The following is a 26,768-nucleotide window of genomic DNA, read 5'->3' as shown; positions in this document are numbered from 1 at the left end:
ACACACACACACACGTTTATATGTGTGTATATATATGTGTGTTTATATATGTGTATACACACACACATGTATACACACACAAACACACATATATACATCCTACAGATTTTTAAAAATCCAATTAAATATCATTTCCCTGGTTAAGGCATAAAGAACAAAGTCTCTGGCTATACTACAAGCTTTACAGAATCACACTAAATGGTTATGCGGGGTAGGATAAAAGTTCGTAATCAAAGTGGCTCAACTTTCCTACACAACTTTTGTCATTTCCAGGTTAAAAAGATTAAAAGAGCTGGTTCAGTACTTCTGATAACACCTTGAAACCATTAGAAAGTGAAAAAGTGCTCCAGTTTTCTCCCTACAGAGTGAGCAAATCCAAGCATAATCCTATACACATTATATGCTCAATTGATACTTGTTAAATGAGTGTATTTGCTGTAACCAGTTTAATGAAAACTCTAGGATAATACCACTTTTATCAAGATTCACTCTTTATGAAAACTTGAAAATACAAATAAATTATTCAACGAAACTTACCTGCTACTGTGAGCTTGGCCGTTCTGCTGACAATAGTTCCAAGACTCTCAACAGTGGCTACACACTGATAATAACCTTCATCAGGTTTATTGTGTTTGGAATGCACCACACTGCTGATAAACAAAGACCCATCTGGGAGAAGCTGGCGTCGATCATCTGACACTAAGTTTAAAAGAGTTCCATCTTTTTTCCATTCAATTTTTGGAGATGGCTCAGAATATGCTGAACAGTTTAGTATAACAGAAGAGCCTCTAACTGAGAGTGTATCCACTGGTTCCACCAAAAAGTAAAATGGAGTGAATGTCCGAATGCTGGATCCTATAGAAATAATAAAGAAAAAGAACAAAGGTAAACAAAACTTTTCTCCTTTATTTCTGTAAGAAGATATAACATGTCCAAAAATTATTTTCAAGTGGCTTCTCCTTTAGGTATGATACAAAAATACAGTCATTTTACTATGAATATCCAATAAATTCATATTCATATCTAATAAATAAAACCTATTTTTTATTAGGAAATAAAAATTTGACCCATTTAGGAAAAAAGACCCTGCTACTGGAAATAACCCAGCCTTGCTAGATGATATGAATATTTAGTAGAAGTTTTATTATAAACCCTATAATGAGATTTAGAAATATTTAAAATTCTAGTATTCAAAAAGTGAAATTTTCTACAGAATGTAAAAGAGAAAATTGAGATGATTCTTTGGTAATAAGGTATTTCTTCTATGTTAACTGGCTGTATTTCTTTCATAAAGTCACTATACAGACACTCTGTCCATTTTTCTAATGGATTATTCATCCTAGTGACTAAAAGCAATCTTTGGGCATAGATAACCATGTTTTGTAAATGTTCTTTTTTCTACTTTGATTTTTAGTTAATACATTTTAACTACCTAAAAGTAAACCTGTTATATTTTAAAAGGTTTTCTTTCTCCTAAGATTATTTTTAAAAATTTAGGTTTGTTTTGTGCTACTACTTTTGTGGTTTCGTTATTTCTTTAAGCAGAAATAAAGCTACTTTCATCTCTCTATATATAGTGTGCCCAGAAGGGAACAATATGAAAAGTCTAGGGTATATTCATATACTGAGACTTAATGATTATCAAAATGCATATATTTGCTAAATAAAAAAATTTAAGTTTTAAAATGTGTACAGGATGATCCCACTTATATTAAAATATATGTGCTGCTACTGCTAAGTCACTTCAGTTGTGTCCAACTCTGTGCGACCCCAGGGATGGCAGCCCACCAGGCTCCCCCGTCCCTGGGATTCTCTAGGCAAGAATGCTGGAGTGGGTTGCCATTTCCTTCTCCAGTGCATGAAAGTGAAAAGTGAAAGTGAAGTCGCTCAGTCGTGTCCGACCCTCAGCGACCCCATGGACTGCAGCCTACCAGGCTTCTCCATCCATGGGATTTTCCAGGCAAGAGTACTGGAGTGGGGTGCCATTGCCTTCTACACAGGAGTATATATGTGCATGTGCATATATTTAAATGTAAATATAGAGGAACAAGTCTGGAAGAATAAACACTAAACAGTCAACAGAGTTTTCTCTCGGGGAGAGTAGTGGGATTGAGCTGCTGATGGAGAGCATATAGGGAGAAGGGTTTTAACTTCATGGATTTCTGTATTATTTACTTTAAAAAATATGAACAATTGCTTACGCATCCTTGTCATCCTTTTAATAATAAATTTTCTGTTGTTGGTGGTGATTAATCCTTTGTTGAGGACAGAGGATTATTTTTCAAAAGATCCATCACCACTGTATTTAACCACTCTTCCTTTGTCACAGTAGAAGTGTTATCAGACACCCACTTCTCAGCTGACTTTGTATAAAAACCGTCCTATACTTCTCACCAGGGTTCTGATTCCCTATCCACTTGTTTGTTTAATTTTAGTTTACTATAACCAGAGTCACCATACAAATTATTCTGAAATAGGTTTAATGATCCTATCTGATCTCTTCTATGCTCCCAAGTCTCTGCAAATTTCTCACTTCTTAATGGAATAGCTCTCACTTCTTGATAGACTATTCCTCACTTTTTGATAGAATATTTCACACTTCTTGATGGAATTCCATCTTATGAAAGGAAAATATCCACAAGAAACTCATTTCAGCTGAAATGCCCCTACCCCCAAATATCAACAAATCATAACACTCACTGCATACTTTAATTATGCAGCCAATAATTATTTTTAAATTGTACTGGACCCAGAGTAAAAAAAAAACACACACAGACACATAGGATACGAATACTGGCAGAAATAAAAAGATATCTAGCTGTCTTACTGCCTAAAGAGGTTCAAAGTTATTGATAGCAGCAGGAATATGGAACAGAAGGATAAGCAAACTTTTTTATACACCTACAAATATAAGTGCTCTGTACAGTGTTACTCATCCTAGGAAAATTATCTCTTCACTCTAAGCTAAGACACTAATGTCGATGGACTTCATATTTCTTTTACTCTTTAACATTACTTTTGATCATCCTATTCCATCTAGTCAGTCTTTAATCCCATATTTCATCCATACTGAGCTCTCAGAGTTCACTATCACCATTCAGGAACCTGAACTCTTGTTCCTGAGAGTTCAGGTTCTCTTGTTTCTGGTTCTCAATTTATAATTAAAACATTTAAAAGTCAGTTCAAGTAATTCAACATTCTAAGGGCTCAACCAAATACATCAATGTTATCTATTAAGAACAGGCAACACTCAAGCATTAACAAATGTTTTCTATCTTGTTTTCCTATACAACAATCAATGTCCCCTCTCTGCCCTGTACAGCTAACTCCTCCAAAAACTGAATCTATTAAGCATGCAGAACTCCTTTCCTGGGAATTTCAAGTTAGATAAGTGGCTAGCTGTTAATATTACATGGATGATTTTAACTCATAAACACATGTTTTGAAAAACTTTTACGGCACAGATATATCATTTAAAAAAACAAATGTCCACTTATAATCAAACCTGGATCAGAAATTCTTTTTCAAGTTCATAATGTCCTAATACAGAAATTCAATTTGATGGTTCTAATTTATAGCATCTACCTTTCCAATCACACTTCAAAATGAAAAATATGTGAATTTATTCAATAAAAATTTATTATAGTAAGAGCACTTTCCTTTTCTTCAGTCTTCAATGTTCTTCCTTTCTCCTTCCCCTAGCAAAAACAGCCAAGTGGGAAAAAACTTCAGTAAAATGCAGTCAGGTAGACATGGTAGCAAATCCTAGCTCTGACGGGGCTAGTTAATTTCTTTCTGTATTCAAAACTTTCTCCCTTATAAAATAATTGCTTCTCCCCTCAGTCCAGGTCAGTTGCTCAGTTGTGTCCGACTCTTTGCAACCCCATAGACTGCAGTGCACCAGGATTCCCTGTCCGTCATCAACTCCTGAAGCCTGCTCAAACTCATGTCCATCGAGTTGGTGATGCCATCCAACCATCTCCTCTGTCATCCCCTTCTCCTCCTGCCTACAATCTTTCCCAGCATCAGGGTCTTTTCCAATGAGTCAGTTCTTCACATCTGGTAGCCAAAGTATTGGCGCTTCAGCATCAGTCCTTCCAATGATTATTCAGGACTGATTCCCCTAGAAAACAATTTTCTCCCCTATAAAATAATGGCTTCCTTTTAAGGAGATTTCTGTGAAGATGTGTAAAAGCACCCACCTCACTGCTTGGCAGGTAAGTGAAGTGAAGTGAAAGTCGCTCAGTCATGTCTGACCCTTTGCGGCCCCATGGACTATACAGTCTATGGAATTCTCCAGACCACAATACCGGAGTGGGTAGTCTTTCCCTTCTCCGGGGAATCTTCCCAACCAAGGGACTGAACCCAGGTCTCCCACATTGCGGGCAGATTCTTTACTGGATTCTTTACCAGCTGAGCCACAAGGGAAGCCCAAAAATACTGGAGTGGGTAGCCTATCCCTTCTCCAGCAGATCTTCCTGCCTCAGGAATCGAACTGGAGTCTCCTGCATTGCAGGCGGATTCTTTAACTAACTGAGCTATGAGGGACGTTCTGCTTGGCAGGTAACAGGTCCTCAATTAACAGTAACTATTCATAGTCCAAAAGCCTACACTATTTTCCCCCAAACTGCTAACATTTACAAACTCTGTGTTTACCAGTCGCATTTTAGAAATTGTAATGCATAAAATATGGACTTTATTTTTTATTTTTAATTACATTTTGATAATTATGTATAAAATAACATGAAGAGATCTTAAAACTCAAATTTGGTCATCTTTCTTCTCTGCCTAATCTTTCAACAGCTCCCTATTACAGCTAATATAAAATCCAAATTCATTACCAAGGCATTCAAAAAGTCTACAGGATCTGCTTCCTGCCTCTCTGCAACCTAATCTTATATCACACTCTAACTCAGTAAACTCTGGCCACATAATTTAGTTTCCTGAACAAGCCATTTTCTTTCCCGTACTAAAGTCTTTGCACTTGCTCTTCCCTCTGCCTGAACACTTGCTCCACAACCACTCATATCACAGGTCTAGCTCCTTCTCATTCTTCATGTTTCAACCCAACTGTCACTTCTACAGAGGCCTTCCCTGACGACTCTCTCTGAAAAAGTCTTTTACCCCGCCCTGTATGTGCTCTTCTCAGCAATTAACTTTGTTTTTAAGGCCTATCCAAGGCATCGACCAAATATTTCCTAACCCAATCTACAGCTTCAATATTACTAATAATAGCCGTTATCATTAATTTAATGTTCTCAGGCCAATGGACCGTAATAAAATTATTCAACCCAACAGCATCTATACTTATAACAATAGCTCTCACCATAAAACTAGGAATAGCCCCATTCCACGTCTAAGTCCCAGAAGTAACACAAGGCATCTCCCTGTCATCTGGCCTAATCCTGCTTACATGACAAAAATTAGCACCTATATCCGTACTCTACCAAATTTCTCCATCCATCAACCTAAACCTAATCCTTATTCTATCAATTTTATCAATTATGATCGGAGGCTGAGGAAGACTAAACCAAACCCAACTATGAGAAATTATAGCCTACTCATCAATTGCCCACATAGGCTGAGTAACAGCAATCCTACTATACAACCCACTATAATATTACTAAACCTAGTCATCTACATCATAACTTCTACCATATTTACACTATTTATAGCCAACACAACCACTAGTCTAGAAGGCTAGACTACAGAAGAGGATTAAAATGACCTCTGGTTTGTCAATGCTTCTTGCCCTTTGTACCTTGGTTTGTTTCGTGTTTTGTGTACTTTTCAGAATTCTACAGGTTTGAAGGGTGGGTGGGCCAAGATGAAATTAAGTATTAGTGATCCTTAGTGGCTTTGCATAACATCAGATTTCCACTGTTTAAGATCAGCTTCATTCTTGAAAATTTGATATTCAGATGATTTCAAATCTGTCCTTTGTAAAATGTTTTATTATCACTTTTCAAAGTGTCATAAATAAAGAACATTAATATTTCATAACTTTCTATGTGATCAGCAAGAAGACTATCTGATAACCTGCAAACAATATCACCAATGCTTTGAACAATTACCTGAAAATCCTCTAATTCTTAGGAAAGGTACATTAATAATAGCTAACAGGCCAACAATATTAGCAATACTTGTATTTCAGCTGAAAATTAAGGGAAAATCTGAATTTTTCATTCTACTAGATGAGAAAGATATAAAAATTTTTACACTAAGTAGAACTTCTATACCCACTTCAGTATTTTTGCCTGGAGAATCCCGGGGACGGGGGAGCCTGACGGACTGGTATCTATGGGGTCACACAGAGTTGGACACGACTGAAGCGACTTAGCAGCAGCAGCAGCAGCAGAACTTCTATTAACTATATAAATCTTCATGTTTAGATAGTTATCTAAACATCTTATGCTGTTAAGTCTGGTAAGTCGCTGCAGTCGTGTCCGACTGTGAGACCCCATAGACGGCAGCCCACCAGGCTCCCCCGTCCCTGGGATTCTCCAGGCAAGAACACTGGAGTGGGTTGTCATTTCCTTCTCCAATGAATGAAACTGAAAAGTGACAGTGAAGTTGCTCAGTCATGTCCGACTCTTGGCGACCCCATGGACTGCACCCTACCAGGCTCCTCCATCCATGGGATTTTCCAGGCAAGAGCACTGGAGTGGGGTGCCACTGCCTTCTCCAAACATCTTATAAGCAACTTTTGTTATTTGTGGCCAGAAGATTGTCCTGAGAGTAATATATCTCACCCAAAACCTGATGCAAGGTCTTCTGAATTTCCGAAACAAGAATTTTTTAGTTCCATTTTTGTATATTATACAAGAAAATATAAGCTCAATGATAATAATATAATGCAAATATTAACATTGAGGTGTAACCCAAAGATGTGAATGGTGACACTGTTTTATCAATACACTGTAATTCTATACTACTTCGTTAAATGTTTCACACTTTTCTACCATGACTAGTATTTAAAAACTTACTAGTATTCTGACTGCAAAATGTTTTATCACAGTACATTGTCAACATTTTTTAAAAATGATGTGTCCTTTGTAAAATTTCATTAACTACTGCCCGTGCAATCATCTACAGTTACTCTGATCTAATGCAAAAATGGATAATCTAAAACACATTCTAAATAACTCTGAACTGGATACAACTATCATGAATATTCAAGATCACCTCCACTCCATATGTTAACATTTTATCTCATTGCTACAACTACACAGGCTTTTGTAATAGAGGGGAATTTTAGGATTTTACAAAGAGAAATACATCAACCCAGTGTTACTATAGCTGTCAATCTTTTGTGGGTTTTTTAAAAATCACAACAATAAGTCTTTTATTAACTCATTGCGATTTGCAGAGTTGGATTTCCCCACTCATTTCAATGAATTATAGTAACTAGAGGAGTAAACACTAGAAAGCAGAAGTGTCCTGGAAAATCTAGTTCATCTTACTGAAGTCACCACACAGGAGGTAAAGGAGACTGGGGGCAACAAACATCCTGATACAGAAGTGAAGTCAAGGGATCCAAGATCTAGTCCTATTTCTAAAAAATATAATGATACTTCTATGAAAAAAATGGTAATTACAGGACCAAGTCTAAAGGTACAATAATAATAGTTAACATTTACTGAATATTTACTATGTACCAGCCATTACTCTAATGCTTTGTTTGTATTCTTTCAATTCTCCAAAACGAGTATTAGTAATTATCATTCTCATTTACAAAGAGAAAACCGAGCCACAAAGAGAATGAATAATGTCCAAAGTCATGAAGCTACCTATTCTGTTTGTTAATTAGTTGCTCAGTCATGTTCGACTCTTTTGCGATCCCATGGACTGTGGCCCACCGGGCTCCTCTGTCCATAAGGGTTTCTCAGGCAAGAATACTGGGGTGGGTTGCCATTTCCTTCTCCAGGGGATCGTCCCAACCCAGGGATTGAACCCGTCTCCTGCACTGGCAAGTGGATTCTTTATCACTGAGCCACCTGGAAACAAGCGACTAACACTTTTAGAAGCTACCTATGAAGAAAGCAAAATTTGAATCAAGTTAGTCTGGCTTTCCTGTGGCCAAGATCATAACCACTAAACTAATATCCAGTTGGATATTGGCACTGCCCAGTAGTCACTTAGTGACATGCGGCTATTGGGAATGTGAAATGTGACATTCTAAATACATAAAATACACACCAATATTAGAAGACTTATTGTGCACACACACACACAAAGAACGCAAAATAACTTTGTACTGATTACATGTTTAAATATTTTGGATATATTGAAATAAAATATCTTAAAATTAATTTCACTTGTTTCTTTTTGGTTTTCTAATGTGGTATGGTACATGGAAATTGGCACATTAAAATTTTTAATTATGTACATGGCTTACACTGCATTTCTACTGGTCAGTACTGCAATGGACTATGCTACTGTTCATTAATATTCTTTTTAGCAAACAAGAAAGTTCTTTCTTAAAAAAAAGTTGCACTGTTTCTGCAAAGAGTAAAAGATTATGAATTGTGACAGTAGATGTGAGGAATCAAAGCAAAGCTCTTTCTGGCTGTAAAATACAAACAACCAGTCTACCATATCCAAATAGTAAAAATTATGGAATTTAAACTATCAACATCTTCTCTTTAACACTTACTCAGAAACTCCTATTTAAAAACAAAATTTTTTAGAAACTTAATCTAAAATTGTAGTAATAATTAATTCATTATTGATTATTGCTCAAACTACTAGGTGAAGGTTTCTGGAAAAAAGGATAGTCACACAATTTCAGAGTGTCATCCACAAATTACTCATTAACTATAAGGAACGAAAAGTACTTTCATAACGAACATAATGATCACCACCTTAACTGAGGGATCAAATTCAGTATTAAGGGTGGTATGAAAAATGACTAAAGAGACAAAAATACAATGAGTGAACTTTTACTGAGTCCTGGTTTACAAATAGCATATACGGAATAGTGAATTAAACTTTTTAGTATATTAGATAATATTCATTTTAATTTTTTTTAAATTTTATTTTATTTTTAAACTTTACGTAATTGTATTAGTTTTGCCAAACATCAAAATGAATCCATCACAGGTATACATGTGCTCTTAGATGTGATTAATGGTACTGTTATATACAAAAATGTCCTTATCAAAAAAAAAAAAGTCCTTACTCCTAGATGCTTTTGCAATGTTAAAACATTGAGAGCAAAGCAGTCCACTGGATTGTTGATTGTCCAGGCAATTACAGCATATCAGACACTGTACAACATGCGACATATATATCCTTAGGCATGAGGTCTCAAGAAAATTCAAACAGAATTAATTATATAACTGAGAAGAATGATAATTTATAGAAAAATAACCTTTTTTATCTAAATGATATAGTAGACACTTTGGTTCTTTAGTTTTTCCATTGATCCTTTAAGCTGTCCAACATCATTCTAATAAACTTTCTTCTTTGCTCAAGTTAGTTAAAATCTGTAATGCTCGGAATAAAACACCTTAACTGATACTCTGGGTAGGAAAGACTTTAAAGTTATAGGAGTCATTGTTAATTGCTCATACAGTCTCTTAAGCATAAGGAGAGAACAACTGTTGATGGTGTGAGTAGGCTGGAGATGTGAAGAAGGCATCTGCACGTAGTGGTGAACACCTGAAGTAGCTTCAGTCAGGAAGAGGGCACAAAGAGAGGGGAGACTGGATTACTCAGCTGCACTGAGAGCCCAGTTAAGGTTGGTAACTGTATTTAAAGAGGTTCAAATAAAAGAACATGACTTTGTGGAGAATAAAGGGAAGAAAAAGTTTAGACATTTAAAACTGATTTCTTTCTAGGCACATGAGTAGAAAGTGACAATGAAATAGGAGAGTTGAAGGTGTCAGCAACTGGTTGTCAATGGAATCTAAAGATAGGAAAGGAAATAAACAGGAGTGACCGGATATGGGCAAAAATGGTGCCAGTTTAATGTGAGAAACCTGGACAGACAGGAGACTATACTGAGACTGTTATATAATTTCAGTATTTCAGCACTGCTGAGTGGTGACAAGGGTAGGATGCAGTTATGGAAGCTGATATTTGAAGTGGCATAAAAGAGAAGTCATTGGAGATGAGAAAGTTAAAGTACTGAAAGTACTGAAGATGGTATTAAAAAGATAATAAGCAAAGTAGACACACAAGTTATCCAGAACTTGGAATGGAGAGGAAGATGGTAAAACAAGGCCTAAAGTTCTCAATGAACCAAAGAGAATAGTAAGTACACAAGTGGAAGTAAACAAAACAGATAAAATCCAGTGGCCCACATCTTTAAAGAACAGAAATTTCTCTGACATTTAATTACTTCACATTTTTTAAAGCTTTTTTCTATTATTCTTCAGTAATCAGCTATGTTCTGGAGAGTTGATGTTGCTCTAAGGATCACTAATAGACTACTTTTCTCGTACTGAAAACAAGCATTACAATTTGTATTCAAGTGTACTGTACACCATATGTCTACAAATTGTTATCAAGTTCAGCTAAAAAAATTCCTGCATAAAGATGCATTAATTCTTGAACACAGAAAACAAACAGATTATGAATAATTTATTGAAAGCTTTTGCTGTCAGCAGCTTTACTAACAAAAGCAATATTTATGAAATCCCACAGGATAATCTAACAACTTAAATATATACAAAAAAGAATAACCTAAGACTACAAATCCTTAATAATGAGTCTTACAATATCAAAACTATTTTCTGCAAAGAACTTGATGCATGTAAAGCTCTTGTTGCAAAATAAGCAGATGTTTCAGAAAACTCATGTGATAGTCTTACAAGGTCTGTAGACGAGGTTCTAGAATCTTTCTGTTCAACTGTATTATTTACTGATGAAAAATAAACTGAGTTTAGACTTGTTGACTCAAGCCTGCATTAGTAAGCTGTAATGTTGTCATAGACAAATTCATATTTCATTCACTGGTCTATTAATCTCTTGGTGACATATTTATGATTGAAATAACCAAAGGGAGGAAAAAGAGAAGACTTCTAAAATCTAAGAGAGATGCCAACAGTATCAGAAAGATAAGTATCAGAAAGATAAGAATGAGCCCCAAAATACACACAGTGAAGCCACATATATGCATGTATATAATAACCAAGTAGTTGTAAATACATTTGTGGAAGTAAAATATGACTTTCTATACTACTATAATTACATGCCGTTTTCACACAGATGTAGAATTAGACTGAAATGGTCCTTTTATCATTTTAAAAGATACTTGACCTCATTCATAATAAGGATGCAAATTAAAACTACACTCAGATACAACTTCTCACCTATCATAATGGCAAAACCCCAAATGTTTTCAACATACTCTATAGGCAATGAGACAGGCTGATGGGAATGCAAAATGGCATGGCCACTAGAGAAGGGGGTTTGCAATATCTAGCACCCTTTGATTCAGCAATCCCCTGTCTCTGAATCTACTCCTTCCACAGACCGGCCAAAATACGAAAACAGGTACAAGCAAGACTCATCACTGCAGCACTACCTGCAGTAACAGCATGGAAACAATCCTGATACCAGCAATGGACACACTGAACAAACCGTGGTACACGGACACGGTGGGATACTATGCAGTGGTGAATAGGTAAAATGACAGAATATATTCTACCATGGAGTGATCTCTAGGATAAATTAAGTGAAAAAGCAAGGTTGAAGAAAGTAGATATATTTATCTAAGAAAGGTGAGATACTAATACATATCCACATAGTTTTTAATGCAGCTAAGAAGGAAAAAATATGATTACAGGAGACTGGAACTGAAGTTGGATGTCACTGAATAGATCTTCTTCATAGATTTGACATTGCTGCTGCTAAGTCACTTCAGTCGTGTCCGACTGTGTGTGACCCCATAGACAGCAGCCCACCAGGCTTCCCCGTCCCTGGGATTCTCCAGGCAAGAACACTGGAGTGGGTTGCCATTTCCTTCTCCAATGCATGAAAGTGAAAAGTGAAAGTGAAGTCGCTCAGTCGTGTCCAACCCTCAGCGACCCCATGGACTGCAGCCCACCAGGCTCCTCTGCCCATGGGATTCTCCAGGCAAGAGTACTGGAGTGGGGTGCCATTGCCTTCTCCGAGATTTGACATTAGGACCATGTAAATATTTTACACAGTTAAAAAACAAAAAAATAAAATTTCAAAGTCTCTAAAAATTAAAATCAGAAACGAAACAAACCTAAATATCCAGTTATCCTTTTAACCACACAAAAAGAAACTAGTCAAGAATTTAGGACACAATTTAAACTGTTTTAGTAACCATTTTATTGCAGTTGCTATTGATACTGAGACTGGGAACGGGGCTGGAGAGTTGGGGGGTGGGTGGTGTCTGTGTGTGTGTGTGTTGGAATAAAGCAAATGAGTAAATTCACTGAGTTACAAAAAACAAGATTCTCATCTCAGTGTGGAAGCAATACAGATGTAAAATCAGTAAGATTAAGTAAAAGCCATGTACTCCTCTGTTTTGTGTGCAACATGAATTTGTATTTTATTTATTTAAAAAATATGTTATTTCCTAATAACACTTCACATGAAAAGGACTGGTGACAATGCTCAGCTCAGTAGCAATAAATACTTTCCACACACAGATGTGGCCTCTAAATTCCATTTTTTCACACAAAACATTTAAAAAAAAAAACTGGTTAATTCCAGGTTTGCAACTGGCACATGAGATGAATCTGCAACATCTAGTCACACCAGAAAACACAAAAGCGATTGATCATCCCCAAAGACTCAAGACTGGCCAAACATGGGACACTTAAGCATCAGTCACTATAATTACATAAAAAGTTGAAACACTAAGATATGCTGGGTACCAATGGCTCAGATGGTAAAGAATCTGCCTGCAACCCAGGAGACCTGGGTTCAATCCCTGGGTTGGGAAGATCCCTTGGAGAAGGAAATGGGTACCCACTCCGGTATTCTTGCCTGGAGAATCCCATGGACTGAGAAGCCTGGTGGGGAACAGTCCATGGGGTCACAGAGTTGGACATGACTGAAGGACTAAGCATATTACTTTATAATACCAACAAACAAAAGCACTAATTGGTCAACTTTGGAGAACATTACAGAATCAAACCATTATTTTTAAAAAGTGGCATGTAATTTAGTGTTTTTCCTGATCAAATTGTTCTGATGGGAATCAAATTCACCAAATAAGTTTCTGTTTATGGAGGCAGTCCACCTAATAATTAAATAATGAGATGATATCACAATTTTGCAAACCCTAATAAATTAACCACTCTGGGAAATAAACACCATTGACCCGGGAGTCAGCAAACTTTTTTGTGAAAAGGGTGAGACAGTACGTTAGGATTTGCAGGCTACATACAGTTTCGGTCACATATTCTTTCTTTGTTCTTCATTTTTTTAATGCTTTAAAAATATAAAACCCAACTTTGGCTAATACTATGTAAAAAAACTTCCAGATGTTCCAGATGTTCAAGCTGGTTTTAGGAAAGGCAGAGGAAGCAGAGATCAAATTGCCAACATCCGATGGATAATCAAAAAGGCAAGAGAGTTCCAGAAAAACATCTATTCCAGCTTTATTGACTATGCCAAAGCCTTTGACTGTGTGGATCATAAGAAACTGTGGGAAATTCTTCAAGAGATGGGAATACCAGACCACCTGACCTGCCTCTTGAGAAACCTATATGCAGGTCAGGAAGCAACAGTTAGAACTGGACATGGAACAACAGACTGGTTCCAGATAGGAAAAGGAGTACGTCAAGGCTGTATATTGTCACCCTGCTTATTTAACTTATATGCAGAGTACATCATGAGAAACGCTGGGCTGGAAGAAGCACAAGCTGGAATCAAGATTGCCGGGAGAAATATAAATAACCTTAGATATGCAGATGACACCACCCTTATGGCAGAAAGTGAAGAACTAAAAAGCCTCTTGATCAAAGTGAAAGAGGAGAGTGAAAAGGCTGGCTTAAAGCTCAACATTCAGAAAACGAAGACCATGGCATCCGGTCCCATCACTTCATGGGAAATAGATGGGGAAACAGTGGAAACAGTGTCAGACTTTATTTTTGGGGGCTCCAAAATCACTGCAGATGGTGATGGCAACCACGAAATTAAAAGACGCTTACTCCTTGGAAGGAAAGTTATGACCAACCTAGACAGCATATTCAAAAGCAGAGACATTACTTTGCCAACAAAGGTCTGTCTAGTCAAGGCTATGGTTTTTCCAGTGAGAATGTGAGATGTGAGAGTTGGACTGTGAAGAAAGCTGAGTGCCGAAGAGTTGATGCTTTTGAACTGTGGTGCTGGAGAAGACTCTTGAGAGTCCATTGGACTGCAAGGAGATCCAACCAGTCCATCCTAAAGGAGATCAGTCCTGGGTGTTCTTTGGAAGGAGTGATGCTAAAGCTGAAACTCCAGTTCTTTGGCCACCTCATTCGAAGAGCTGACTCACTGGAAAAGACTCTGATGCTAGGAGGGATTGGGGGCAGGAGAAGAAGGGGACGACAGAGGATGAGATGGCTGGATGGCATCACTGACTCGATGGATGTGAATCTGAGTGAACCCCGGGAGTTGGCGATGCACCAGGAGGCCTGGCGTGCTGCGATTCATGGGGTTGCAAAGAGTAGGACACGACTGAGTGACTGAACTGAACTGACGTACAAAAAGAGGCCACAAACCAGACGTGACTCATGGCCACAGTATGTTGAACTCTGGCGGCTGACAGCAACAGGGAAACACACACGATATGCCTCTTGATGAAAGCATACACCACCACCACCTATGTGGTAGTCTCAGCAAAACAACAGCAAAACCCTGAATCAAGCTCTAGATCCAATGACAAATTAAGAAAAAATAAAAGGACAGGGTAATGTGGTAATAGACCCCATGGGGTTGCAATCAACATCATCCCCATTGAGAGAAAATTCTTGGTGACAAATGACCCAGTTACTTCAACAAATAAATTACAAGGAATAAAGGAAGGTATAGGGGGATACTTTTAGCTTAAAGGAAACTTAAAATGCATACAAACCAATAGTGTAGATCTTGATTCAGATCCAAACAAAAAAACTTCAAAAAATTTTTGTACACAAATGTACACAGCATTATTCATAACAGCCAAAAAGTAGAAACATGAAAACAACCCAATATCCATCAAACAATGAATGGATAAACACAATGTGATCTATCAGTATAACTGATTATTATTCAACAGTAAAAGTAAATGAAGTACTGATAGAAGCTACAACATAGATAAACCTTGAAAACATTATGCTAAGTAAAAGTAGTGTGCAAAAAGCTACATACTGTACAATGTCATTTACATGAAATGTCCACAACAGATAAATCCAGAAACAGAGTGTTATCCTGGTGGGGAGTTGGGGGGAGAAACAGGAAATGCAAAGTGAGTGCTAACAGGGTACAGTGTTTCTTTTCATGGGGACGTGTGTGTGTGTGTGTGTGTGCGTGCGTGCGTGCGTGCGTGTGTGTGCGTGTGTGCTTAGTTACGTCTGATTCTTTTGTACTCTGCCAGTGCTAACAGGGTACAGTGTTTCTTTTCATGGGGACGTACGTGTGTGTGTGTGTGTGTGTGTGTGTGTGTGTGTGTGTGTGCGTGCGTGCGTGCGTGCTTAGTTACGTCTGATTCTTTTGTACTCTGCCAGGCCCTCAGAGGTGGGGGCACAAGCTCAGGTTCGGTTGCATGGAAACAGGAGCTGAGGTGTCCAGGCCAGGTTGTCTGGGCCGCACTGCCCTCCCTCTAAGCCCCCTGTCCGCTCGGAACTATGCATCTTTATTGTAATACCTGGGAGCAGCCGTGAAGAGATACCCGAGTCCAAGGTAAGAGAAACCCAAGTAAGACCGTAGGTGTTGCGAGAGGGCATCAGAGGGCAGACACACTGAAACCATAATCACAGAAAACTAGCCAATCTAATCACACTAGGACCACAGCCTTGTCTAATTCAATGAAACTAAGCCATGCCCTCTGGGGCCACCCAAGATGGGTGGGTCATGGAGGAGAGGTCTGACAGAATGTGGTCCACTGGAGAAGGGAATGGCAAGCCACTTCAGCATTCTTGCCGTGAGAACCCCATGAACAGTATGAAAAGGCAAAAGGATAGGACACTGAAAGGGGAACTCCCCAGGTCAGTAGCTGCCCAATATGCTACTGGAGATCAGTGGAGAAATAACTCCAGAAAGAATGAAGGGATGGAGCCAAAGCAAAAACAATACCCAGCTGTGGATGTGACTGGTGATAGAAGCAAGGTCCGATGCTGTAAACAGCAATATTACATAGGAACCTGGACTATCAGGTCCATGAATCAAGGCAAATTGGAAGTGGTCAAACAGAAGATGGCAGAGTGAATGTTGACATTCTAGGAATCAGCAAACTAAAATGGACTGGAATGGGTGAATTTAACTCAGATGACCATTATATCTACTACTGTGGGCAGGAATCCCTTAGAAGAAATGGAATAGCCATCATGGTCAACAAAAGAGTCTGAAATGCAGCATTTGCATGCAATTTCAAAAACGACAGAATGATCTCTGTTCGTTTCCAAGGCAAATCATTCAATATCACGGTAATCCAAGCCTATGCCCCAACCAGTAATGCTCAAGAAGCTGAAGTTGAATGGTTCTATGAAGACCTACAAGATCTTTTAAAACTAACACCCAAAAAAGATGTCTTTTTCATTATAGGGGACTGGAATGCCAAAGTAGGAAATCAATAAACACATGGAGTAACAGGCAAATTTGGCCTTGGAGTATGGAAGGAAGCAAGGCAAAGGCTAATAGAGCTTTGCCAAGAGAATGCACTGGTCATAGCAAACACCCTCTTCCAACAACACAAGACAAGACTCTACACATGGACATCACCAGATGGTCAATACTGAAATCAGATTGATTATATATATTCTTTGCAGCCAAAGATGGAGAAGCTCTATACAGTCAGCAAAAACAAGACCAGGAGCTGACTGTGGCTCAGATCATGAATTCCTTATTGCCAAATTCAGACTTAAACTGAAGAAAGTGGGGGAAACCACTAGACCATTCAGGTATGACCTAAGTGAAATCCCTTATGATTATATAGTGGAAGTGAGAAATAGATTTAAGGGCCTAGATCTGATAGGCAGAGTGCCTGATGAACTATGGATGGAGGTTTGCGACACTGTAGAGGAGACAGGGATCAAGACCATCCCCATGGAAAAGAAATGCAAAAAAGCAAAATGGCTGTCTGGGGAGGTCTTACAAATAGCTGTGAAAAGAAGAGAAGCAAAAAGCAAAGGGGAAAAGGAAAGATATAAGCATCTGAATGCAAAGTTCCAAAAAGTTCCAAGGAGAGATAAGAAAGCCTTCCTCAGCGATCAATGCAAAGAAATAGAGGAAAACAACAGAATGGGAAAGACTAGAAATCTCTTCAAGAAAATTAGATACCAAGGAAACATTTCATGCAAAGATGGGCTAGATAAAGGACAGAAATGGTATGGACCTAACAGAAGCAGAAGGTATTAAGAAGAAGTGGAAGGATACACAGAAGAACTGTACAAAAAAGATCTTCACGACCAAGATAATCACGATGGTGTGATCACTCACCTAGAGCCGGACATCCTGGAATGTGAAGTCAAGTGGGCCTTAGAAAGCATCACTACGAACAAAGCTAGTGGAGGTGATGGAATTCCAGTTGAGCTCTTTCAAATCCTGAAAGATGATGCTGTGAAAGTGCTGCACTCAATATGCCAGCAAATTTGGAAAACTCAGCAGTGGCCACAGGACTGGAAAAGGTCAGTTTTCATTCTAATCCCAAAGAAAGGCAATGCCAAAGAATGCTCGAACTACCACAAAATTGCACTCATCTCACACGCTAGTAAAGTAATGCTCAAAATTCTCCAAGACAGGCTTCAGCAATACGTGAACTGTGAACTTCCAGATGTTCAAGCTGGTTTTAGAAAAGGCAGAGGAACCAGAGACCAAATTGCCAACATCCGCTGGATCGTCGAAAAAGGAACAGAGTTCCAGAAAAAACATCTATTTCTGCTTTATTGACTATCCCAAAGCCATTGACTGTGTGGATCACAAGAAACTGTGGAAAATTCTGAAAGAAATGGGAATACCAGACTACCTGACCTGCCTCTTGAGAAACCTATATGCAGGTCAGGAAGCAACAGTTAGAACTGGACATGGAACAACAGACTGGTTCCAAATAGGAAAAGGAGTACGTCAAGGCTGTATATTGTCACCCTGCTTATTTAACTTATATGCACAGTACATCATGAGAAACGCTGGGCTGGAAGAAGCACAAGCTGGAATCAAGATTGCCAGGAGAAATACCAATAACTTCAGATATGCAGATGACACCACCCTTATGGCAGAAAGTGAAGAGGAACTAAAAAGCCTCTTGATCAAAGTGAAAGAGGAGAGTGAAAGAGTTGGCTTAAAGCTCAACATTCAGAAAACGAAGATCATGGCATCTGGTCCCATCACTTCATGGCAAATAGATGGGGAAACAGTGGCTGACTTTATTTTTAGGGGCTCCAAAATCACTGCAGATGGTGATTGCAGCCATGAAACTAAAAGACGCTTACTCCTTGGAAGGAAAGTTATGACCAACCTAGATAGCATACTGAAAAGCAGATATATTACTCAGCCAACAAAGGTCCATCTAGTCAAGGCTATGGTTTTTCCAGTGATCATATATGGATATGAGAGTTGGACTGTGAAGAAAGCTGAGCGCTGAAGAATTGATGCTTTTGAACTGTGGTGTTGGAGAAGATTCTTGAGAGTCCCTTGGACTGCAAGGAGATCTGACCAGTCATCCTAAAGGAGATAAGTCCTGGGTATTCATTGGAAGGACTAATGCTGAAGCTGAAACTCCAATACTTTGGCCACCTCATGCGAAGAGCTGACTCACTGGAAAAGACTCTGATGCTGGGAGGGATTGGGGGCAGGAGGAGAAGGGGACAACAGAGGATGAGATGGCTGGATGGAATCACCGACTCGATGGACATGAGTTTGAGTGAACTCCGGGAGTTGGTGATGGACAGGGAGGCCTGGCGTGCTGCGATTCATGGTGTCATAAAGAGTTGGACACAACTGAGCGACTGAACTGAACTGAGGCTCCTCTGTCCATGAATTTTTGAGGCAAGAATACTGGAGTGGGTTGCCATTTCCTACTTCATTTTGCAGGGATAAAATGCTCTAAAATTGATTGTTAAAACTACACATTTCTGTGAATATCTGAAAAAGTCACTGAACTTTACATTTTAAACAGGTAATTGATATGCCAATTATATCTCAATAAACTGTTATTAAAACATTATATTATGAAAGCAATCAGGGCTCAGTGGAGAAATGGCTAATTCTAGGAACAGGGCAGAAAAGTCTGGAACATCTTGTAGTGATGGAAAGTACAAAAGGAAAAAAAAGCAAAACAAAGCCAATATGGCACTATATCAAAGGGACAAATGAACAAATGAAAGGTCTTCCAAAGCTAGAACACTTTGAGCAGCAAAATGCAGTGGTATTATTTGTTGTTGTTCAGTTACTCAGTCATGTCTGACTCTTTGCAACCCCAAGGACTGCAGGACGCCAGGCTTCCCTGTCCTTCTTCATCCTCCGGAGCTTGCTGAAACTCATGTCCATTGAGTCGGTGAAGCCATCCAACCATCTTGCCCTGTGTCATCCCTTTCTCCTCCTGCCTTCAATTTTTCCCAACATCAGGGTCTTTTCCGATTAGCTTGCTCTTTGCATCAGGTGGCCAAAGTATTGGAGGTTCGTCTTCAGCATCAGTCCTTCCAATGAATATTTAGGGCTCGTTTCCTTTAGGATTGACTGGTTTGATCTCCTTGTAGTCCAAGGGACTCTCAAGAGTCTTCTCCAACACCACAATACAAAAGTATCAATTCTTCAATGCTAAGCCTTCTTTATGGTCCAACTCTCACATCCATACATAGCTACCAGAAAAACCATAGCTTTGACTATATGGACCTTTGCTGGCAAAGTGATGTCTCTGCTTTTTAATATGGAGTCTAGGTTGGTCACAGCTTTTCTTCCAAGGAGCAAACTTTTCTTAATTTCGTGGCTACAGTCACCATCTGCAGTGATTTGGGAGCCCCCCAAAATAAAGTCTGTCACTGTTTCCATATTTCTCCATCTATTTGCCATGAAATGATGGGAGCAGATGCCAAGATCTTTGTTTTTTGAATGTTGAGTATTAAGCCAGCTTTTTCACTCTCCTCTTTCACCTTCATCAAGAAGCTCTTTAGTTCCTCTTAACTTTCTGCTATAAGGGTGGTATCATCTGTGTATCTGAGGCTACTGTATTTCTCCCGGCAATCTTGATTCCAGCTTGGGCTTCATCCAGTCTGGCATTTCGCATGATGTACTCTGCATATAAGTTAAATAAGCAGGGTGACATATACAGCCTTGATGTACTCCTTTCCTGATTTGGAACCAGTTCATTGTTCCATGACCAGTTCTAACTGTTGCTTCTTGACCTGCATTCAGGTTTCTCAGGAGGCAGGTGAGGTGGTCTGGTATTCCCATTTTTTAAAAGAATTTTCTATAGTTTGTTGTGATCTACACAGTCAAAGGCTTTAATGTAGTCAATGAAGCAAAAGTACATGTTTTTCTGGAATTTTCTAGCTTTCTCTATGATCCAACGGATGTTGGCAATGTGATCTCTAGTTCCTCTGCCTTTTCTAAATCCAGCTTAAACATCTGGAAGTTCTCAATTCATGTACTGATGAAGCCTAGCTTGGAGAACTTTGGGCATTACTTTGCTAGCATGTGAGATGAGTACAACTGTGCAGTAGTTTGAACATTCTCTGGCATTGTGCTTCTTTGGGATTGGAATGAAAACTGAACTTTTCCAGTCCTTTGGCCACTTATGAGTTTCCCAAATTTCCTGGTATATTGAGTACAGCACTTTCACAGCATCATCTTTTAGGATTTGAAATAGCTCAGCTGGAATTCTATCCCCTCTACTACCTTTGTTTGTAGTGATGCTTCCTAAGGCCCACTTGACTTCACACTCCAAGACGTCTTGCTTTAGGTGAGTGATCACACCATTGTGGTTATACGTGTCGTTAAGATCTTTTTTGTACAGCTCTTCTGTGTATTCTTGCCACCTCTTCTTAATATCTTCTGCTTCTGTTAGGTTCATACCATTTCTGTCCTTTATTGTACCCATCTTTGCATGATATATTCCCTTGGTATCTCTAATTTTCTTGATGAGATCTCTAGTCTTTCCCGTTCTGTTGTTTTCCTCTATTTCTTTGCATAAGAAAGGCTTTCTTATTTCTCCTTGCCATTCTTTAGAACTCTGCATTCAGATGTGTATATCTTTCCTATTCTCATTTACCTTTTGCTTCTTTTTCTCAGCTATTTGTATGGCCTCCCCAGACAACCATTTTGCCTTGTTGCCTTTCTTTTATGTGGAACAATTTTGATCACCACCTCCTGTACAACGTCACGAACCTTTGTCCATAGTTCTTCAGGCACTCTATCAGATTCAATTCCTTGAATCTCTTTGTCATTTCCACTGTATAATCATAAAGGATTTGTTTTAGGTCATACCTGAATGGTCTACTGCTTTTCCCTACTTTCTTCAATCGACATCTGAATTTTGCAATAAGGAGTTTATGATCTGAGCCACAGTCAACTCCCAGTTTTGTTTTTGCTGACTGTATAGAGCTTCTCCATCATCAGCTGCAAAGAATATAATCAATCTAATTTTGGTATTGACCATCTGGTGATGTCCACGTGTAGAGTCATCTCTTGTGTTGTTGGAAGAAGATCTTCGCTATGACCAGTGTGTTCTCTTGCCAAAACTCTGTTAGCCTTTGCTCCGCTTCATTTTTTACTCCAAGGCCAACCCAAAGTATAAAACAAATATCCATGAATCATACTGATACAAATAAATGGTTGAATACATGTAACAGTAGAGAAGAAATACCTCCCATGTACAAGAATTTCAAATAATTTAAAGAGATACTCTACTCTGAAGGAGGAGGAGCATAATCACCTATCTTTAACAATAGGCTGTGTACAGATCTTCTTCCCAAAAGAGTATGGTATTGCAACAGGAAGTGGAGGATGAGGAGATGGTGCTAACTTTACAGTGGAGAAATTTAACATTAACTATCTTAGGCAGGTGATCAAGGTAGACATCAACAGTGATAAGCTATATTACAAAAAGTGAAAGTGAAAGTCGCTCAGTATTGTCCGACTCTTTGGCACTCCATGAACTGCAGCCTGCCAGGCTCCTCTGTCCATAGAATTCTCCAGGCAAGAATATTGGAATGGGTAGCCATTCCCTTCTCCAGGGGATCTTCCCAACCCAGGAATGGAACCCAGGTCTCCTGCACTGCAGGCAGATTCTTTACTGTCGGAGGCACCAGGGAAACCCAGGTCGTATTATATACCCTGGAAGTGATATGATGACAACAGTTAGCAGTTTACCTCTAAGGTCTTCCTATTAAAAACCATAAACCCAGTCAACTCATGAGAAAAACACCAGAAAATCCTATCAGGAACACTGTAAAATACCTGATCAGTACCTGATCGCAAAAGTACCAATGTGATAAAAAAAAAAAAAGTCTGAGAAATCCTCACAGTCAAGAGGGACTAAGAAAACACGACAACTAAATGTAGTATAGTATGCTTGCTAAGATTCTGGAACAGAAAAAAAAGACATTAGGTAAAAACTAAAGAAATCTGAATAAAGTACGGACTTTAACAATAATGTATCAATATAGGCTCACTAATTGTAATAAATGTTTCATTCTAATATAAGATGTTCATAATCGGGGAAACTGTGTGGAGTATGACAACTCTGTACTATGTCTGCAATAATCCTGTAAATCTAAAACTAATTTTAAAAATAAAGTTTATTAAAAAGTAATAATTATATCACTCAAAACAACTGGAAATATAATTAAGTGGGTATTATATAACATAACTATTATTTTCACCTTTTTTGTTTCATGTGTGAAAATTTTTATGACTAACATAAAATACAAACACAAGATAACTTAAAAAGAACAGGTACACAAGCTACATACTGTAACCATTCAAGATCAAGGGACTAATGAACATTTCCAATGAAACTGTCATCAAATAAATGCTATATTGAATGCAAAATTTTTTAGAAAGATTAGCAGAAGTGCCATCAAAAATACTGACAAATGACATAATTCAACAAAGAGGACTCTAAATTACTTGTTAGATAAAATAAGAACAAAGCACATTGTTAACAAGTATCTAGAACTCCAACAGGTGAGCTTTAGAATAAAGCTCTTAATTATCTCCCTCAGACCAAAGACAGCAGCTGACACTTACCTAGCTAGCACTTAAGGAGTTCTCTACTAAATTGATGCTCTATTATCACCCAAAGATAAAAGAGCAGTAACTAACCTAGATCCAGGGAATAGAGTCAGAAAGCTATCTAACCCCTCCTACATTATAAATCTGACTTCTCTATAGGAATCCTGTAATTTTACCCTATTTCAACACAGGCATAAATGTATATTCTAAAGGCAAACAAAAGATGTGAGAATTAACCATATAATCTCTCCATGGGAACAGACAGTTCAACTTTACACGCTATTATTGAGTAACCACAAATCATTTTAAGTTGTTTACTTAATAACTTTTCTTACAGGTGTCATGTGAAAGAATATAATAAAACACAAAAGTAGAATCTGTGAAGGCACCAAACACAGTGCTGAGTTCACTGCTGATTTTTATTAAATACTTTTATTATTTGAGAGAAAAAAGTACTGTTTTCCAGAGAACTAATTCTTTAGAATAGTGAAACTAATAAAAAAAAAAAAAGTAGTTATATTAACAAATTTTCACCTCATATCTTTTCAGGAATGTAATGAATAAGGAAAGGTCAAATAATACTAAACCATAACTGCATGTATACATACCCATACCCATAAAGGTTTCCGAAGAGGAGGCACCAGATTGTTTAATTTAAAACTTCTGAGGATCAAATTTTAAGGCCTATTAACCAGCTATATAACTAGAATGGCTAAATAAATTATAGCACATTGATATTATAAAGTTACTAAAAAAAAATGATGAAGGGAGGGAACAAGAGTAGTGGGTAACAGTATGTGTTCAAGAGTCAAGCTATATGAATTCAGATCCCATTTCTATCATTTGCTAATTATGTGACCTTAGGCAAATTATCTAGTCTCTGTTTACTCATCTATAAAATGGAAATAAAGGGGTCATAGCCTCATAATGCAGTTGAGAGGGGTAAATCATGTAATACATGGAGAACATTTAGCACAATATGTAGCTAAGCATTCACAAATGCCAAGTACTAGACTGTAACAAAAAACATACTACAGAGTGTGCCTTTAAAAAATATGAAATTAACTCTGAGCTCTGACAACAACTATCTAAAACTATGTATATACAGAGACAAGGAATAGGAAGGAAGTAATATGAAAACGTTATTTATTTGTAAAGGTGGAATTATAGTGATAAATTTATGATTTCCATCACTACATTTTTAAAATATGACACTTATATGTAGAGTACATCATGAGAAAAGCTGGGCTAGAAGCAGCACAAGCTGGAATCAAGATTGCAGGGAGAAATATCAGTAACCTCAGATATGTCGATGACACCACCCTTATGGCAGAAAGTGAAGAGGAACTAAAAAGCCTCTTGATGAAAGTGAAAGAGGAGAGTGAAAAAGTTGGCTTAAAGCTCAACATTCAGAAAATGAAGATCATGGCATCTGATCCCATCACTTCATGGCAGATAGATGGGGAAACAGTGGAAACAGTGGCTGACTTTATTTTTAGGGGCTCCAAAATCACTGCAGATGGTGACTGCAGCCATGAAATTAAAAGACGCTTACTCCTTGGAAGGAAAGTTATGACCAACCTAGATAACATATTGAAAAGCAGAGACATTACTTTGCCAACAAAGGTCCATCTAGTCAAGGCTATGGTTTTCCCAGTGGTCACGTATGGATGAGAGAGTTGGACTGTGAAGAAAGCTGAGCGCTGAAGAATTGATGCTTTTGAAGTGTGGTGTTGGAGAAGACTCTTGAGAGTCCCTTGGACTGCAAGGAGATCCAACCAGTCCATCCTAAAAGAGATCAGTCCTGGGTGTTCACTGGAAGGACTGATGCTGAAGCTGAAACTCCAATATTTTGGCCACCTCATGCGAAGAGTTGACTCATTTGAAAAGACTCTGATGCTGGGAGGGATTGGGGGCAGGAGGAGAAGAGGACGACAAAGGATGAGATGGTTGGATGGCATCACTGACTGGATGGACATGAGTTTGCGTGAACTCCGGGAGTTGGTGATGGACAGCGAGGCCTGCTGCTGCTGCTGCTGCTGCTAAGTCGCTTCAGTCATGTCCGACTCTGTGCGACCCCACAGACGGCAGCCCACTAGGCTCCTCTGTCCCTGGGAGGCCTGGCGTGCTGCAATTCATGGGGTCGCAAAGAGTCAGACACGACTGAGCGACTGAACTAATAGTTATAATTTTTATGTTAATACTTTCTTAATGATTTCTAGTTAAAAATTATAGAATCTGCTGGCAATCAACAGTTCCTTCTGTTTTGTTGCTTTTATTTAAAAAAAAAATCAATCAACATACGCCCATTCATGGGGTCACCATCTCTCTCTAGAGGTTACTTTTTAACAAATTAGTGTGACTTCTTCCACATCTTTTTAATAATCCTCTCAGTCTCTTTCATTCACACACACACACACACACACACAGAGTTTAGGGATTTTACTTTAAAAGCTCAAAGTGACAGTACATATTATTTTGCAACTCATTTATAATATATCTTGAATATTGCTCCATGTCAATGCATATAGTTCATTCTTGAACAGATGCATAGTAATCCATGCTACTAGTGTGCATGTGTAACATCTAAATTACCTTCCAAATTAGGATACTATTGAGAGGGAAAGAGAGCACTCTTAAAATTATGCTGGTACTGCAGGTATAAATAAGACTCATCCCAAGCTCACTGGGACATAGGGCCACCTTTCACAGGAGAGTTATACCTACTGGTTAGCATTTAAGCCATCTCCAATTTTTTGCTAGTAGCAATAGTAGCATAGGAGAATTTTTTTGCTGCTATGAACAATGCCTTGATGAGCATCCTTGTACCTACAACTCTTTGCACATGTAAGAGATATCTGTAGAAGAGATTTCTAGAAGCAGAATTACTAAGTCAAAAATATCTATCTTAAAATTTGATAAATATCACCTACAAAAATGATGTATCAATTTATAATTAACATCTATATAAGATCTCATTCTTTGTATGGTGACATAGGTGTCTAAAAAGTCAAGTGACTGGTCCATTAGTTGATACTATACCATATTTTGATGGAAGTGAAAGAGGAAAGTGAAAAAGTTGGCTTAAAACTCAACATTCAGAAAACAAAGATCATGGCATTTGGTTCCATCACTTTATGGCAAATAGATGGGGAAACAGTGACAGACTTTATTTTGGGGGGTTCCAAAATCACTGCAGATGGTGACTGCAGCCATGAAATTAAAAGACGCTTGCTCCTTGGAAGAAAAACTATGACCAACCTAGACAGCATATTAAAAAGCAGAACTTTGCCAACAAAGGTCTGTCTAGTCAAGGCTATGGTTTTTCCAGTAGCCATGTATGAATGTGAGAGCAGGACTATAAAGAAAGCTAAGTGCCAAGAATTGATGCTTTTGAACTGTGGTGTTGGAGAAGACTCGTGAGAGTCCCTTGG

The 26,768-nt window shown here is 38.3% G+C and overlaps 1 protein-coding gene across 9 annotated transcripts in view; it reads right to left on the bottom strand.

The window, feature by feature from the left end:
• NEO1 (neogenin 1) overlaps positions 1 to 26,768 on the bottom strand; it is a 239,511-nt gene that overhangs the window by 165,498 nt on the left and 47,245 nt on the right. For all 9 annotated transcript variants that reach the window (XM_027553167.1, XM_027553159.1, XM_027553165.1 and 6 more), the window contains exon 2: positions 538 to 855. In XM_027553167.1, the coding sequence (XP_027408968.1) occupies positions 538 to 855 (318 nt within the window). The remainder of the gene's footprint in view (positions 1 to 537; positions 856 to 26,768) is intronic.

Source organism: Bos indicus x Bos taurus, chromosome 10, assembly GCF_003369695.1.
Source record: "Bos indicus x Bos taurus breed Angus x Brahman F1 hybrid chromosome 10, Bos_hybrid_MaternalHap_v2.0, whole genome shotgun sequence".
NCBI lineage: Eukaryota > Metazoa > Chordata > Mammalia > Artiodactyla > Bovidae > Bos > Bos indicus x Bos taurus.
The sequence above is the reverse complement of the archived record's forward strand: the minus strand, read 5'-3'. Positions and strand labels throughout refer to the sequence as shown.